General features: G+C 52.1%; 1 protein-coding gene across 10 annotated transcripts in view; it reads right to left on the bottom strand.

Moving 5' to 3' along the window:
• EBF3 (EBF transcription factor 3) overlaps positions 1-17500 on the bottom strand; it is a 123832-nt gene that overhangs the window by 31529 nt on the left and 74803 nt on the right. For all 10 annotated transcript variants that reach the window (XM_079900148.1, XM_079900151.1, XM_079900155.1 and 7 more), the window contains 2 exons: positions 6013-6094; positions 2067-2184 (listed from right to left, as the gene is read on the bottom strand). In XM_079900148.1, the coding sequence (XP_079756274.1) occupies positions 2067-2184; positions 6013-6094 (200 nt within the window). The remainder of the gene's footprint in view (positions 1-2066; positions 2185-6012; positions 6095-17500) is intronic.

Raw genomic sequence — 17500 nt, 5'->3', positions numbered from 1 at the left:
GAGGTGTTAGCCAGGAGAGGCTGCACAGAAGCCCAGATCGACGGTTTACAGGGGCACTTTCTCCTTAAAGAATGTGGGACCGGAGCAAAGCCAGCATCCACCCCTAAGACGTGAACTAACCAGGCAGAAGGAAGAAAAGGGGCTTTGGGGGTGATACATCCAGCCCCTAAAATGAACTTCCTAAGCGTCAGCCCTCTCGGTAAGTGGAGGAAGCATCTCTCTTCATCCCAGAGAGCACCCCGTCATATTCTGTAGGGCTCTTGAGAACTGGGCATTAATTACAGAGCAACAAACAAAAACCTTCCCACTGATGACTAATGCCTCCTTCTCAAAGACCTATATGTGCTATCTCTCAGTCACCTATTTGCATCTTTTAATTATGAGTCATTTGGGGGGACTGGATAAGATATTTCAATCTCTTGCAAGAAAGTAACTTGGTTTAAACGTTGATTAAAAAAATTGAAAAACAAACCTAAAATAATCTCGAGCGAGACTGCGTCTGCAAATAGCTTTTGATTAGTTGGGTTTTATCTCCAAGGCACCCACGAGTGGCCTTTATTTTTCTAAACGCTATATTTTCTGCTTACAGTCAAATGCTTTTTCATGCTACTTACAAAAATAAATACTTGTACTTTGCTCAGATCATAATAGCTCATTAGAGGAGGCTGATGTTGGACCCACGCTACAACCTAACACCAGAGGGCTGCGGGGGCCTCGTGAACCTATCACGTTGCCAGCGCTGGCTCTCTGGGGAAGCGGGGCGCCGAGGACGGGGATCCAGCCTTCTTAATTGTGAACCTCATTAGTGATGGTTACTAAGCAAAACACACACCTACCTTCAGTGCATTGGAAGGAGATAAACAGTACGTCACAGATTCTAATGACCCTGGCACCCAGGGCGACCTTTAGTTATTATATTTTTGTTCTCTTACACCTTAGTCATTAATGTAGAAAAACAAATTCGTTTACTTTGTGGACCGCAGCAGATTCACAACTTGTCTTCCAGTTTTTACGTCTGAATCATATTTCATTCTGATGACCTGCACGGGCTTCATTCATTTTCCTGTGTACATGTCTGTCTGCCTCACGGGCGGCCCCTAAATCCAAGACCTCAGTCTAGAGGATGTGTCTTCTAACTGCTTAGTTTTATGGGTTCTTTTGCGCTAAAGAATTTAACCATGCTGTTTTGTTTGCAATTCACTTAAAAACAAAAAAACCTCACATTACTTTCCCAACAATTCGTATTGGTCAGAATCTCATGGTTTTCGCGAAATGTCTTAGAGAGGAAAGGACCTCATGTTGGAGGGGAGGTGACACGTGGCGGGACCCGCACGTCCGCACGGAGCTGCTGACAGGGCGACTTGCGAAGGCCCAGGGTCTGTGTGTTGCTGAAGTTTGACTTACACGCCTGCCTGCCTGTCACCCTTATCGAAATTCTTCTCTTTTAACAAGCAGTCCACCACTTGAAAGCATTTGGTTAGCAACATTTTATGCCGTTTTTTCCTCACCCCCTCCACCCATCCCCCACGTGTGAATACCCACGCGCGTGCACGCGCACGCGCGCACACACACACACACACACACACACACACACACACGTCCGCTCTCCATGGAGGGCCAGGAGGTCCTTGAAGCCCATGAGCTCAGGCTCACGGGACCAGGATGTGAGCGCCCACCAAAAGGTGCCCAAAGCGTCTGGGGATGAGCCGGATGGGGGCTAGACAAGCCAAAATAAAACCAAATACGTTAAAACTGCAGGAAAAGCGCTCAGCAAAAGAAAGCTTAGACACAGACAAACCAATAAAGTGAGGGCCATGGCAGGTGAGGTGGGCGGGAAAGCCGAGACCGCCAGTGAGGGAGGGGAGAGGGACGCCGGGGCGGGGGGCTCTGTCCCAGGGACGGGGGGCTCTGTCCCAGGGATGGGGGTCTGACCCGCGAGGGGGCCTGGCGGGAGCAACTGGGCGTGAATCAACAGAAAGGATGGCACAGAGAAAAGGAAGCATCGCAAATTAAAAAGAAGGCATGTAGCATGTGCCTACCATTTTCCAGATAAGAAGGGGCCGTACCTTCTGACGGGTCCAGGCGGCGGGCCCGCCGCCCGTGTTTGGAGTTGTTGTGCACAAACATGTTGTCAGACACGGCCAGCACGTGGCCGTCCACGTTGACCGTGGTCGACACGACAACCTGCAGAGACAAGCGCAGGTGAAACCGGAGTCGGAGGTGGAGGCGGGGCCCTGCCAGGTGTCAGGCCCCTTCAGGGGTGCCCGGCAAGCCAGCCCCCAAGGTCTCGAGCCGGGCACCCACTCCTGCTCCCGGATCCCCCTCGAGGCCACGTGCGCGCACAGCGTTTTTGGCTGATGGGGTGTGTGGGCAGTTTTGCTGTGACTCACGACTGACTGCTTCTCTCCCAGACCCGCTGCGCTAATTACAGTTTAATCTCCTGTTATGCTAACAAGTGAATTCAATCCACAGAAATATTCTTCTCACCATTAGCTTCAGAGACACCCCTCCAGCCACTCACTTTAAAGCTATTTTGATTGATCTGTTCACATATTGATGAGATAGTTTATCTAATTAAAATGAGTTCACTGGAGACTGTCCTTCCTGGAAGAGTTGTGAGGATTCAGAGTTGCCCCCCTCCCAAAAAAAAGGCTTCATAAATCAGAAGCTCCTTCTGCTACCCACATCCTAGCATCAGATGATCCCTGGGTCAATGTCACAATTACGTCCAACATCTGGTAATGAACGTTTTTGCATCTGAAAAGGCCGAGCTGAATAGGAATAAAATGGTTTCAGTGCAGGGAAAGTGCCCTTTCTCAAGTTCATGGTGAAGGATGGCGAGGATGGCTAGCACCTGCTCTACCAAGGGAGTGTGATCCTGTGGGAGGGAAAGGCGCGGCCCTGAGGTCCAGGTTCGGGGTGGGGGTGGCCGGGGAAGAGATGGGGGCCGGGCTCCCCCACATGCTCAGTGCTTCGCAGAAGTAAAAAAGGAAGTCACACTGGCAGGGACGGCCTTGAGGACCCCAGACGTCCTCCCAGGGGAGCTTGGAACAAGCACCCCAGAATTGGCACCCCCCACCTCACGGACCCAGGAACTAGGAAATTACACCGGCCTTGAGCGTTTCCTTGGACAGAGGCGGGTCTGCATACTGCATTATTTCCAGAATAGCTGGGGTAGCACAGATGTGAGCGCAGGTTCAGTGTGGGCCTTACATCAGGACCTGGGGGCCGGAGCCTGGATTTGGGGTGGAGAGAGCCCGGTTCTTTGCCACGTTTGGGCAGTGGAGAGGGCTGGTACCACCTAGAGAACCACGACCCCACGGAGAAAAGCTGGGCAGGAGGGTGGGCACACGTCAAGGCATGCCACGTATGGTGAGTTCAAAGCCACAGCTACAGTGGACCTCCGTTAATGACGAGCCAGACCGATGCAAGGTGCTAATAACAGAGGAGAGTCGGGGGGAGGGGAGGCCAGGGGCTCATGGGAATTCTTCACTTCCTGTGAAATTTTTCTGTAAACCTAAATAAAACTGCTCTCAAAAAGGAAGTCTACTAGTTAAGAAAAAAATGATACGTAAAAGTGATTGTAAATAAATACGATTTTTTAAAAAGCAAAGCTGCACACTTATATGTTAATACATCTGGGAGTAACTGAATTTTTATAAAAATCTCAGGCCCCACAAGAAGCCTGTGAAGCAGGACCAGTACCCACTGCACCCACAGCCCCGCAAAGGAAGGGGACACCTTCCCAGACGACTCTCTCTGGCTGTGGGCACTGCCAAGATCGTTAAAGTCTCCACAGCATCAGGCCCCTCTGGGCCTCAAAGTAATGTCAGAGCCACCACAGCATCCCCGGGTCCAGGCTCAGACGGCTCAGCATCATCTCTCTCAACTATCTCCGTTGCCCTAGCAGGGGTGGCTCTGACCCCACTCTGGGGCCACTACTCGCCTGGCAGCCTCTACGCAGGGGACGCAGGGCTGCCGGGGTCACAAAGGCACCCTCCTGGCAGCCTGTCCACCAGGCCCCGCCTTGGGTGCAGGGGGACCTCTACCGACACTTCCCCTGAATGGGGTGCAAAGACACAGGACTAACCCCGAGCTGCAGACTTGATTCTCTTTACGTTCCTAGATCGTGAAAAGTTAAAGAAAGGGTAAAAATAAAAATAAAAAGGGACACTGTCGGGCTTCCCTGGTGGCGCCGTGGTTGAGAGTCCGCCTGCCGATGCAGGGGACATGGGTTCGTGCCCCGGTCCAGGAGGATCCCGCATGCCGCGGAGCGGCTGGGCCCGTGAGCCATGGCCGCTGGGCCTGCGCGTCCGGAGCCTGTGCTCCGCAACGGGAGAGGCCACAGCAGTGAGGGGCCCGCGTACCGCAAAAAAAAAAAAAAGAAAGAAAAAAAAAAGGGACACTGTCTTTGCTCCGTCGTCTCTATATAGGTCAGTCACCAAGGGAAAAGCATAGCTGAGCAGAGAAAGCAGACAAGCTGTGTTTGTTTCTCGGCCGGGCCAGCCCTGCGGTGCACCTACAGAAAGGTGCTGAGATCGTGGTGCCCGCTGGAAACGTCGTGTAAGCCCTGATCTAGTGTTAAGTCCAGTTAAACCTCCTGAGAGGCAGAGAGATTAGCTAAAGAGAGGGAGGAAGTCCTTCTAGTAACTGCGGGCTCCACCTGCGACTGACGCTGCCTCAGCCACTGGCGAGCCAGTGTGTGACCTCCACTCTGCTCGATGGACCAACGTGAAGCCTCGCACAAGAGGAGCGGAAGCCCGCCCCACTGTCTGCAAGAGACGCCGCCCCCAGGGTCAGGGCATGGCTGTCGGCGGGTCCACCGGCTCCACCGCTCTGACTGGTTGGTTGGATGTCAAGACAGATGTCACATTTCGCCTGAAGACTGAAGCATAACGTACATTTCTAAGAAAAAGCCTCGAGTGATTTGATGGTAAACTAGCCTAAATCCCACAGAAGAAGTATTTGGTAACATCCAGCCTAGCAGTGAGCTCCCAAATTCTTCTCTGGTGGGTACGGACCAGGAGCCACCTGGTTTTGGATCCCAGCCCAGATATTTTTACAATTAAAATCAGCAAAACAATCCATCATGTTTGCTGAGCACCCTTCACCCCGAAGTCACCTCCTAGTCGTTCACAAACAAAGGCAAGAAGACCATGACTGCCTCAGAATTCATCCCTGAGCCCAACTGGCTCTCCACGCCTCTCCTCAAGAGGAAATCCTCTGATCTGAGGATAACTAACCAGAGGACTAACGCTAGCCTGGGTTCAGGAACGCGGTCTAGCTCCGAGGTGTGGAATTAAGGAGGCGAGAACAGCCCAGCCTCAGGGGAGGGAAGCTGAGCTGGGGAGACATTCTGGAATTGGTAGAGGCCTGCGTGGAACAGGTGCAGCCCCCTCAGTCCTGAGTACACCCCATATATTACCTAGCGGTCCTCCCCTACCACAGATCAATCCATCCCTAAGGAAGAGCTTCAGCGTGGGCTCCAAAGTCTAACCAAGTGAACAAGCATGAAGAGCAAGGTGCAACTGAGGAAACAGACGAAGTGAGATGCTAACCTTATGAGGACTCTACTTGCAAAAATCCTGAAACAGTCATTTTGAAACACACCCACCGGACTCACCATGATTGAATGTAAGACAGACTCCACCTTAACCCACAGCCCCGATCACTCTGATTTCGGGGTACCCCGCCGCCCAACACAGAGGGCCAGGGCGGTGTGCACTGCCCCAGGAGGCAGAGGCACACCCTGTCATCAGAGCAAAAGCGCAGGTCACGTTTCCAGAGCCAGCTTCACTTGGTCACGGGCCACGACTGGGCTCCACGACTCTGGCGGACTGGGGTGCCAGACCATTTCTAGAGCATTCGATTTAAATGTTCTTAAATGAGCCCATCCTGGCTCATTTGCACCCAAAGCCCCTGAGAACTAAAGGTTGGTTTCCGAACAATTGCAACTTCGGGGAATTCAACTTTCACAGTGTTAAGTCCGGACCGCGGTCCAGAATCGTGTACCTGGAATCTTCGCATGTCCCGAGGGTTGCCTGCATTCTTCAAACAGTTCTGATTGCACTTGAGGAAAAACTTTAGAAAGAATCTATAAAAATACAAAAAATGGACATTCGTTAGGGTTATCAGACAAAAGACAGACTTTTTTTGAAAGACACTCTTGCATGGGGAGCCGACCCCCATACCACCTGCTGGCTGCCCCGTAGGGGGCGATAGGGAGAGAGAGAGAACTCGGAGAGGCCAGGCAGGCACCTCTGGGTCCACTGGCCACTGTGGAAGATCTCCACACAAGGAAGCGGTGACTTACATTTGCCTGGACACTGGGGGTTTCCAAGCTTTATCATAACAACCGTGACTTAAATTGGCCATTTCTCACCTGGATCTTTGCACGACCATTAATCACTGGGGACCTGTCCACCCCAGAGAGGGCTGCCAGCTTCAGCAAATAAAAACACAGGATGCCTGGTTAAATTTGAATTTCAGATAAACAACGAATAATTTTTTAGGCTAGGCCTGTCCCAAAACATACCTATCCTAAAAAAACAAATTGTTTCTCCGAAATTCAAATTTAACTGGACGTGCTGAATTCTACCTGGCAACTCAAGCCCAGGGACCATCACTGCCTAGGTAAACACAATTTTAAAGGTGGGCTTTTCAAGTTACAATAGGTATGACTCTTAAGAGAAGATCTGGGGTGCTGTTTCAAGGGCAGCAACAACTTCTATGAAGTCGTTGGTTTTAAGGGACCTACGTGTGGTTTAAGGGACCGATCAAGGCCCCCCCCACCCCCCCCCCACCATGAGGCAAGGAAACCGTCGCTTAGGGGGAGGGGACCAGGCGCTGCCCTGGTTGGAGGGGAGGCTAGTTGCAGAGCTGTTTCTGCTTCCCGCCAAGGCCTGGCCTTGTTCTGAAGCATGACGTTTCAGGGGTCCTGACAGAGCGTTGAGATGCTGTGACAGAAACATCATCACCTTGTCCTCCCCATTCCCGCGTGCTCTGTGACAAACATGGAAGCTCTGGCTCACAACAGGAACGCGTGGACCCAGGGAGGCCTGGCTGCACCGCCAGCCGCGGGAGAACAGGGGGTCTCGGCCCTGCACCAGCTCGGCTCGTCTGGAGAAGGCCGCCCGCGTCCTGGGGCCTCTGGGCTGACACCCTGTCCACGAGGCTATCGACAAACGTCTCCTCTATCTTCTTTCCAAGTATCCTCTGTCCTACTGGTTGATGACTCATTTTTTATGAAGTTTCACGCGACTTCCCTGACTTCAAGCGGACAGTCAAGGTTCCTTGCGGCTGACTATCATATCAGAAAATACAAAGATTTGGGAGACCGAGATGCACGTCTCCAGCTGCATTCCCAACATACCCTGGACGACTTTCCACCGGGGCAGAGGAAAAGCCGACGGATGGGAAAAAGAATAGTGGCCACTGAATTAAATTTCCTTACAGCCCGCACGGCCTCACTATTTTAGGCCAGAATTTACATCTTTTATTAACTCGCCTCACCTATACACTTAGCTCGCCGCGCCTCTGAACACCATCTGCCGTCAGCATACAGGAGGCTGCCCGGCCGTCCACCCACCAATTTCTAACAACCACGGTGCAATTAAGCCCCACGCACTCCGCAGCGAGGGAAATGAAGTGCACCTGCGGCCACCCTGCGCCCAACCGCGTGAGGGCCTAACAAGGTGAGGGCGGCACGAAGTTATCGTCCTGTCAGGCAATTAGGTTCTCACTTTGGGGGCAGCCACATGGCGCAATTACGCCTCACGTTACCACCCAGCTAATCTCCAGGCAGGCGCCGGCCGGAGCCGCTCATCTGCACGGAGCCGACGGGGGGAGCCTTCGTGCGCTCTGATTTCTGCCCCCGCCAGAGGAGGTTTCTTTCAATTCCGTGATGTCTTTTTAGCCAGCTCTCACCCTTTCACCTCCCGGAGAGCAGAGCGGGCACTGAGCCTGAACAGCCCTCGCCGGGCATGGTCACTGTAGGCGTGAGCGGCCCGGCCCCCGTGGGCCTTCACTACCGCCAGCTGCAGAAATGGGCAGAGTTGGGCGCTGGGCCCCCTCACCACCCCGAGCATCTCGGGGTCAACTCCGGAGCAGCTGGGTGTGTGTGCACGCACACACACACTTACACGTTTTGGGTGCGTAGGCAACGGTAGGACTCTTTTCAAAGTTTCTCAAAAAGCAGCGCGAGGACTTAGAAAGACCTGCAGGTCTGGAGCGTACGGCCCTACAGAGCAGGATCCCTCCCGGGCACTCGGGCCCCAATTACACAAACGAAATAAGGCCCAACGTGCGCGGGAACGGACGCAGGTTGGGCCCCTATGGAGGGAGAGGAGCCTTGCGCTTAGCGTTCACCCTCATTTCGGTTCCTCGAGGATCCAATCAGGCCTCCTCGAGGCGGGCGGCACGGTCCAGCCAGCGCGTGGCTCCCGACCCCGCGCACCGTCACGTCCGGGGCGAGCGTGTGCCTCTGCTAGCGAGGGCTCGCGGGCCTTGGGGCGTGCGGGTAGGGTGAGGAAGGAACGCGGACGCGGGAAGTCAAACGGTGGTTCTCATCCTTTACTCAATTACCCTTTAATTGGCTTTTTTTCTAAGAACTATCTGACAGGCACTTTACATATCTCACTTCTAGAGTCTGGTACACAGAGGATTTAATACTCTTGTTATGAAAGGAAAAATCTTTCCTATGTCAGAAAATCTTTGGCTTCAACACCAATAAACTCTTTATTACTGCTAACCATGGATTTGCTGCTCGATGGCAAAGAGGCGATAAAAACTCTAACCTGTCATTAGTACATTACGCTTAATTGTGTACAGTGTGCTCCCGGCTGCATCTGTTGGCCCATCATCAAAATGACCATTATGTACACTAATTCCCTGACCCTGTCTTTATTTCCCTAAAGAGTCATCATCTTTCACAGTAGGTACCAGAGTAAATCAAGCTTGAAATATGGGCTTTATTTACTTGTTTCTCCCAGGCAGGAGGGGAAGTAGCAGCTCAGGGCAAACGGCTACACATCAGTCGGAACTCCCCAGTAACGTTCTGCTCGGAAATGGCGCACAAAATCCTGGAAAGTTCTCAGCAGCGATTAGAAGGGGGAAGGTGTGATCTCATTACTCTGGAAGTCAGGTTTCCTCTTTTAGGGCGCGCGGGGATCAGCAGAGAAGCCACGTGGGTGATCTCCTTCGCTCTTAGGAGAGCTGGTAACAACAGGCTGCCTCTCCCGACTCTGGGGCATCCTGTGAAGACGGGCCCAGGGGCCCTCTATCTGGGAGGCAGGGATGGGAGAGCTGCTGGGTCCAGACACTGAGAGCTTGAGCCTGAGCTGGAGACCCCAAGGCCGCCCTCCCTTCTGCAGGGACAGTTATGCTCAGCAGAAAGTTCAGTTTGGTCTCGGTGGCATTTGTGCCAGCATCCTCCCCAATAATGCCAGTGCCCCCCAAAGTGCTCAGCAGCAGGACACGGGCACCTTCAGCGGGGCTCGAACAGCAGGACTGACCGTGTTAGCTGGAGCCCACTCCGGGGGCTTATCACGCAATAAGGGGCGAGCCCTCACCTCAGTAACAGATTTCAAAGTCTGCTCCCCTTCTGTGTGTTTAAGCTATGAATTAGTTCATTTATATTTACTTTTATGAAGCTGATTAACCAGGGCTTCTCTATCTGATGAAAATCATTTTAATTGTAGTGTTAGGCTCCTGTGTAATACCCATTACATTATGAACTGTTTAAATTCTACATGGGTATTGTGTAAATTGGCCCTTTGTGGGCCAGCAGGCAATTAGGACCAAACACTCTCCTGTAAGCGGCTACAGAACTTTGTGGTGTTGTTCAGGACAATCAGAAACAAAGGAGGCTGTTTAATTGTAATTTAATGGAATATCAAGGAGTCCGTGGCATTAGACGCTGGCAACAGAGAGCAGGAGAGAAAAATTAACTGCAATTATGTTTGATTAAAGCTATCCTTCTCAATAATCAGCGGTCCTGACAGGCCATGGGGCTCTAGTGGGTTCCAGGATGGCAAAAGGTGCTGAGCAATATTAGGGCCAATAAAGGGGGTATTAGCATCGCTAATTACAGCCCTGCAAAACCTGTAAAGGGGGCCTCTGTGTATTGTAATGTGTGAAGTAATTGGCCAAGGCCGTTATCAATTACATAAGGAATGAATTTGGTTTGTCAGAGAAAAGCTGATGAGATGCATCTCCTCTGACACCGGCCCCTTCCCTCCTGTTTCCAGTAGCTAAGAACTTGCCCACTCTTACCCAAAGCTGCAACTTACCAATGGCCAAATCACTGATAAAATTATCTTGCCAGCAAGCGTTAGGTAATTAATACCACTCATCCTCGCCGCCTTCCCTGCCACTGCCGTTCCTCACCTAGCCGAAGCCACTAATCATGTCATAATGATTTCTTTCCCTCTGGTCAAAGGAGAAATGGATTGTCTCCTTAGAAATGCAGTGGGCTTGGCGTGCGCACCTGGTGACTGAGGAGAAAAAGGAAACTTGGAGCTGTCACAACGGCTGTCCTTTGCATGTGGCTATCACATGTCTGCAACTACCTATTCGCACGCAGCATCTCAGGAAACACTATATGCAGAGATTTAAAAAAACTCTTTTAACCGTCGAGTTTTAGACTGTCTCGGGGCCTGGTCTTGCGGGTGCTTGGAAACAGGAGTGACCGCAAGCTTCAGGGCCATGAGGCTGCAAGCCGGGATACCCAGGTGGGCCCCCTGAGCACGGGTGACGGGCACACCCAGGACAGAGCTCCGGCTTCCAGCAGCCCCTCCCGCATGTGAGCCCAGCCTCAGTCCGAGCGGCCACGGCCTCCTCTCCTGGCCCTCGATCACAAGTGACGTGGGAAACCTGAGTCCAGGGTCGAAAAGTACTGGTATCTGGGGCAGGGCTGGAGGTCCCGATTTTCCACCTTAAGGCTGAGCTCTTAACAAGCAGCAAACTAATGCCACTGGATAGGCCTCCACGTCACCCATCAAAACTCCCAGAGCATTTGTGTGTAAATCACGGCGCTGACAGCTTCCGGGGTTCCGGGAGGGCAGGGACCCCATTCCTGATCGAGCCCCCACGTCTTTAGTGACCGCATCCAGGACGCAAGTCCAGGAGGCTCTTTTCGTACTAATAACCTTGACAAGGAAGAGTGAGTAGAGAGAAGCGGCCAGAAGACGCAGCTGGGAAAGTCGCCACCCTCTGGTGGCCGCCAGGGGCTGCGGGGCTGGGGAAGTGCCTGATGGGCACGGGGTCTCCTTTTGGGGGGTGACAGAAATGTTCGGAAGGAGACGGTGGTGGCTGCACAGCCCTGCGACCGGGCTGAACACCGCTGAGCCGTTCCCCTTTTGAAAGCGGGTAACTTCGTGTGCCGCCCACCTCGCTTCCATTCGCCACCACAGCGAGGAGGTCCCCGTCCAAAGGGACGAGAAGGCCCACAGGGCAGCGGCCCCTCTCGGGGTGTCGGTCGCTGGGGCCGCTACTGCCCTCTTGAAGGGAAATAGCGAAAGAGTCAAATTAAAAGATAGAGCCTTTAAGAGACTTTTCCCTGACTGATAAGGAAGTGACCGGTGGTGGAGTGCTTGCCTCCCAGTCCCGGCTAATTACTGGGAAGTCCCTGAGAGCAGTGGCCGCAGCTGTGGTGTGCGCCGGGCCATCAGTCGCTGCGGTATTGATTACTGAGCAATCCTAGCCGATCGGCTTCTGGGGCTCAGAGACAATGTGCTTCCTTCAGAAAACCTGTAATGAGCAGTTCCTATACACGAGTACACTCTGCTGACATCAGATCTGTGCACTGAGATAGTACACAGGTCAATACGTATCGGATTTCCAAACTGCGAGGGTCTTAATGTCAGGCCTCTCTTTTTCTCCCACTCCTGCCATTAGCTATGACTGGGCTCACGTCCTGTAATGCCATGCGGGAGGGAAAATCTGCTCCATTAGTCTGATTTATTCTTCAAATACGCCATGACAAATTGCTTTAACACCAGACTTATTAAATCCTTGTGCATTTCAAGTTATGGGTCGCATATACTTGTAGTGCCTGCATGACGTCATCAGGAAGGGGCCGGGGGGGGGACGGGGCTGAATTTTACAGCTGGGCCCAGATGGCCTTTGTGAGGGGCCTCCCTCCCGGGCAAGAGGGCTGGGGCTGCCCGGCTCCCCACTGCGGGTCCCTGGTCCCCGTGGGCGCCGTCCCCCGGCACGCATGATATCCTGCATGTAAATGCAGATGGAGGGGGATTTGAAGATATCCACGGCTTGACTCGCGGTTCAACAATTACTGGCCTTTGTCTGGAGGTTCCTGCTCTACTGTAGCAGAGGCTGTCTCTAGTGGACCGGGGCTATTTTACTTTCCCTCGCTGTAGTAACCACACCGCATTAACAATATTTGTACTACAATCGCCAAGGGACCCACTTCCCAGATTCTATCACTTCTTTATCTCCTGACAAATACCTCACTATCGAACATTATTAGGTTTAGAAAATTAACCCTTCGAGGTCCACAGCCACGCCAGGCCCCACCGTCCCTCCGAAGAGCCTTATCGCTAAATTTCTGCTATAATGGTTTTTCGTTTCATCACAATTTCAGCAGCGGCTGTCAAGAGGCACTTGCAGATACCGTGATCTTGTACTTGTGCAATGATTCTCATTAAAATGATGCCAAGGAGATCTGATGGGATTTAATAGCTTTGCCGGCCAGTTCCATCTCCACGCCCATGACAGATCCTGCCGAGCCCTCCTTCTGGAGAAACGGGTACGACTCGCATTAAACTTTTCTGGGTGGCTTTAATGTGTTCAGATAAGTAAAACCCAGGTAGACGTTCTCGAAGCGAATGCGTGCCCAAGCTCTGCGCTTTTCCGTTGCCCTCCCTGGCTTGCTGTCAGGATTCTAGTTAGTATTTTCTGTAACTGTTCCTGATAGCTCATGATAGTTTTGATAAGGTTATCTGTTTAAAAGAAGTCAACCGCACAACACAAAAGAAATGTGAAGTGCGCTATATTTACACCAGGGTTCTTGTTTCAAGTGCCTATCTTTCTTTTCTCCCCCTTTACCTATTTCTCTATTTCTAATGGGCGATGCGGCATTGACATTATTTCCCCAGCAGATCATTCGCCCTGTCAATCAGTCTGTATTTTGTCTTTCGCTGCGGGCTCATTAAAACAGCTTCCTCACTCCCTCTGGACACTGCTCTCTATTTGCCAGCTCTGATCACGAAGCTCCTTATTTAAGAAAAATGCCAGCATCACTTGTCTCACATCAGATGCACCCCCTGACTTGTTGCCAGCTCCAGGGGAGACTTTTACAGAGACTTCGTGTGCAGAGATTAAGTGCCTATGCTTATCCGAACTTAGGGTTTCAAACCTCTCCCACCGAACGGGCGTGCGTTCGGAGGGAGCTGAAGATAAGGGGATCGCCCTTCTTGCCACTCTGATTTCTGTCGGCAGCGGAGAGCATCCTCAAAACAAACACGAGGTTTTTTTGTTTGGGGTTTATTTCCCGCCCCCAGTCTCCAAGTGGGAGAGACCTTGTTCGTGTTTTCCTATTCAGACACACGTTTTCCTCGTCCATGCCAGCTTGCTTAATTAAGAACCATCATCTTCGTGGGCTGAATTATTAATAAAAAAAAAAATCACATTTTAAATCAGGCCTGTGCGTGCACACAGGACACCAGTGTCGAACCTGCCTACGCCGGCCTCTCTAGCCTTTTAGGTCCTGATTAAAAACTTATTAAAACATTATAAATGATTAATGGGAGCCCAGCTCTCAGTGGCAATTATTAGTTTTAATGCAGGTAATGCAGCTTAATGAGGGGCACATGTGTGCAAAGCTTTACCTTCATTACTCCTGCGTGTCAACAAATACAAGAGAAATGTGTGTCCGGGTCATCCATTACTTGAAACAGCACCGAGCCTTCCCTCTTCCCCTCCCTTTGTTGATGAGCCAGGAGCCGTAAATTACGCCCTTTCTGTGGCTCGGGGAAGAACCAAGGTGTTCAGATCACGGTCCCGCCTGCCCAGCTCCCCACGCCTCCGTACAGCCCTGTGTGCGAATATTATTGCACAGGTTCTCTTTCCTGGAGCCCTTCGTCACGTGGGAATTTTGCACTGGAATTGCTGCAGGTTGTCATTGTCTCGGCTTGGAAACAGGAGCTCCTGACACTCAGAGCCGACTGGGTGTCTTTGCTCCAGTTTGGAAACGTTCGTGGAGGAGTTTCACTCCATCCTGCCAGCGCCGCGTTCGTGATACGTGGTTTCCCTAAATATTTGGACGTGGTGCGTTCTAAGTGCCCGCGTCCTGGTGTGCAGGGATCGCGCACACCCGTGTCCCCCCCTGGCCAGAAAGGCGCTCTCAGGCTGCACCGCAGAAACACAAGGAAATACCCGTTGGCGGGCGCCCGGCTGCAAGGCGGAGATGTCGGGGCGAGCCCGGGCTGGGGAAGAGGCTGGATGCTGAAGAGACGCACGTACGATGCTGAGAGTGGGGAGCCCGCATCGCTTCGCCCGCCCCACCTGGGACCCTCAGGCCGGGCCTGCGTGCAGCCCACAGCCGGGAGCGGGCGGCTCGGCCCAAGTTCCCAGTCACCTTTTATTTTCTGTTTTTGTGACAAGCAGTCAGACCCGGGCTGATCTCCACTATCTGTTTGAAGAGTATTCAGGACTATTTGCATCACTTTATCGCTAATGTATAATATATGGCTTTAAAGTGGGCCCAAGCACTGTCTTGTTACCGAGCAAGAGAAAAGTAAGGGCAATAAAGATACATCAGCCGTCTCGAGCACAGCGGCTATCATGCGAGCGAGAAAGGTTGCTGCTTCGAGTTAAGAGGCAACCTCTCTGCCTGCCTAAGACAATGGAAGAGCAAAGAAAATGTCAAATCAAGAAAAGCTGGATTTAGAGATGAGGCGGCCCGGAGTGACGCCGGTGCCATGTTTTGTGAAACTATGATGCTGTTGGCAGCAAAGACCCGTGTTTCTGATTCATCTAGGGCCGCATGGCAAAGCCTTGTCAGCCTGTGCAAGGCATAAATAATTCAGGGTGAGAGACGGCAATTACAGGGCCCTGCACAAGCAAAATGAATATTTTATGAGGACTAAAACTGCTCTGGAATGAATCACACACACGGCGTCGCACACACATGGCAAGGGGCTCACACACGGCAGCCCCAAGAACAGAGAAGCGCGGCCCTCGTCTCCTTCCAGGCTGTGGACTGGAAACCCAGCGGATGGTAATCAGCGAACACAAAAAAGCCTCCCCCACCCCACCCCCACCCCTCGCCTGGCCGGGGCTGCCGGCTCCCACGCTCCCGAGAGATGCTCGGCCCCTAAAACGCCCGGCAGGGAGGCCGGAGACCCTGGACTGATACAGCCCACGAGTCTGATGTTAAGTGCATAGTTCTGAACTAGCATGGTGGGCTTGCTTATTGTTTCAGTTGTTCAAACTATTGCTAGGCGTCAGCTGGGAACCTTCCACTGGTGAGCAGGTGATCTGGATGCCGGTCCAAGGGGAAAAAACAGCTCTGTTGTCCTGGATGAAACTGAAGAGAGCTGAGGTAGGCGGGGCCGCGTGAGCCCGGTGAGCGTTACCCTCACCGCCCCAACTCCCCGCCTGAGTTTTCATTTCCTTCCCAGGTGAAGCACGTTCTGCGCTCTGCCTCTGTCTTCTGGACCTGAACCCTACAGGATCCAGGTCACCTCACAGGAGGGCCGGGACTACGGCTCTTTATGTCCAAACTCGCACGCAAAAGTTGCTCTCCTCGCTTTGAAAAGCGGTACCCTGCTAATGGGGGTAGGATTATGGCAAAAGAGATCTTAAAAGGCTGAAAGGATGGTTTCATCTGTTACATTTCCTCCAAAAAATGCTCCTGAACTGCTAGGAACAAATAACAACATTGTTCACAAGGCCGAGGAGGCCAGTCCCACTGGTGAATGGCCATTGTGTTTGTCCAGCTACTGATACCTGGGCTTTTGTGGAGGAAAGAAGGCCGGGGGCTGTGACATCAACACAGCACAAGTGTCCCTCTGTGCAGACACCCCGAGAGGGTCCTCACTGTGGTGGAAACCAAACACCAGATCCCTCAGAGAAGGATTTTCTTTAAATCCAACTCCAATGCATTGTTTATGAAAACAAGGCTATTAGGTATATTAATAATTTGATAAATAGGGATTTGCCCTTAATTATTCATGAAGAACATTTGGCAACAGTAAAATTATATTCACAGAACAGGTTTATAAACCAGCTAATTATAAATTAAGTATGCAAGAGAAAATTGCTAACCTTGAAATTAAAATATTTTATGATTCTGCAATTACAAAAAAAAAAGGTAGAGAATGATCAAAACCCCAGTGTGAGCAGAGAGTACACAGGACCCTACAGACGGCACAGTGTGGGCTGGGGGAGTGACAGCAGAAAACATGGGCCAGGAAAAGTGGCTCCACCTCCCGCTGCAGCCCTAGGAGTGGAGGCGGCCTCCAGGCAGCACCACTCTGCTTGTTCTGCTCAACTGCAACTCTCCAAGAGGCTAAGCTGACAGAACCAGCATCCGTCCCGACGAGGCAGCTTAGCATCCTCAGGAAGGCCCTGCCTGCTCTCTGCAAAGGACGCGGTGTGTCCCCTCTGCCTGCTGTCCAGCCCGGGCACGTGGACAGGCCAGCGTGTTCCCATCACTGTGCTCGGGACCCCCAAGGAAGCCCCCGAACGCCCCTCTGACCCCCCACTTCACTACCCTCCTACTGGGGCGGGCTCCACACTGAGCTGGGGGTCCAGAGGGACAATGTTGGTGCTGATGTCAGAGAGGCCCGCAGTACCGCCGGTCCCCACTAGAGGGCTTCTCATGGCGGCGTCAGTGGGGAGCAGGCAGATGCCCCGGTGCTGCCGGGATGCAAACTTGGGACCAACCTTCCTCTGAGCTGGGTCATCCCAGCTCACTCTCTGACTCTTCCAGAGGACTTCATGGTCAGAGGGCTCTGTCCACACCCACCCACGGCCTCTGCAGCGCAGCACCCCCCACCCCCGGAGCTCAACGCCAGAAGCACACCCCTGGTGAGTTTCACAAACATTTCCCTTTCCTCATCTGATAAGAAAAGATACAGCAAAGCTCGCTGGTGGGATGAATTGGGAGATTGGGATTGACAATATATACACTAATATATATAAAATAGATAACCAATAAGAACGTGCTGTAGAAAAGAAAATTCTAAAAAAAAAAAGACACAGCAAAGCTTTCCTTCACCTTTTCACGACTAGATATCCTCACCCTTAATTTGAGCAGATGTCAAAAGAATTAAGGAAAGTGACAGGATGAATTAATTGAATTAATTTCTTTTTTAAAAGAAAGAAGCAAAAAGTCAGACATATTCCTTAACTTCTCTCCCCCTGGCTTTGCCCCATGTGCTGAAAAGGCAGCCTGCAAGGCTCAGAGGGCACAGGGGCCAGCCCTGCCTCTGACGCCCTCAGACGCGCTCACTCAGATGCCACGTGCTGTCTTCAC

Source organism: Stenella coeruleoalba (genome assembly GCF_951394435.1).
Source record: "Stenella coeruleoalba genome assembly, chromosome: 16".
NCBI lineage: Eukaryota > Metazoa > Chordata > Mammalia > Artiodactyla > Delphinidae > Stenella > Stenella coeruleoalba.
Note: the sequence above shows the minus strand (reverse complement) of the source record. Positions and strands in the feature narration are given on the sequence as shown.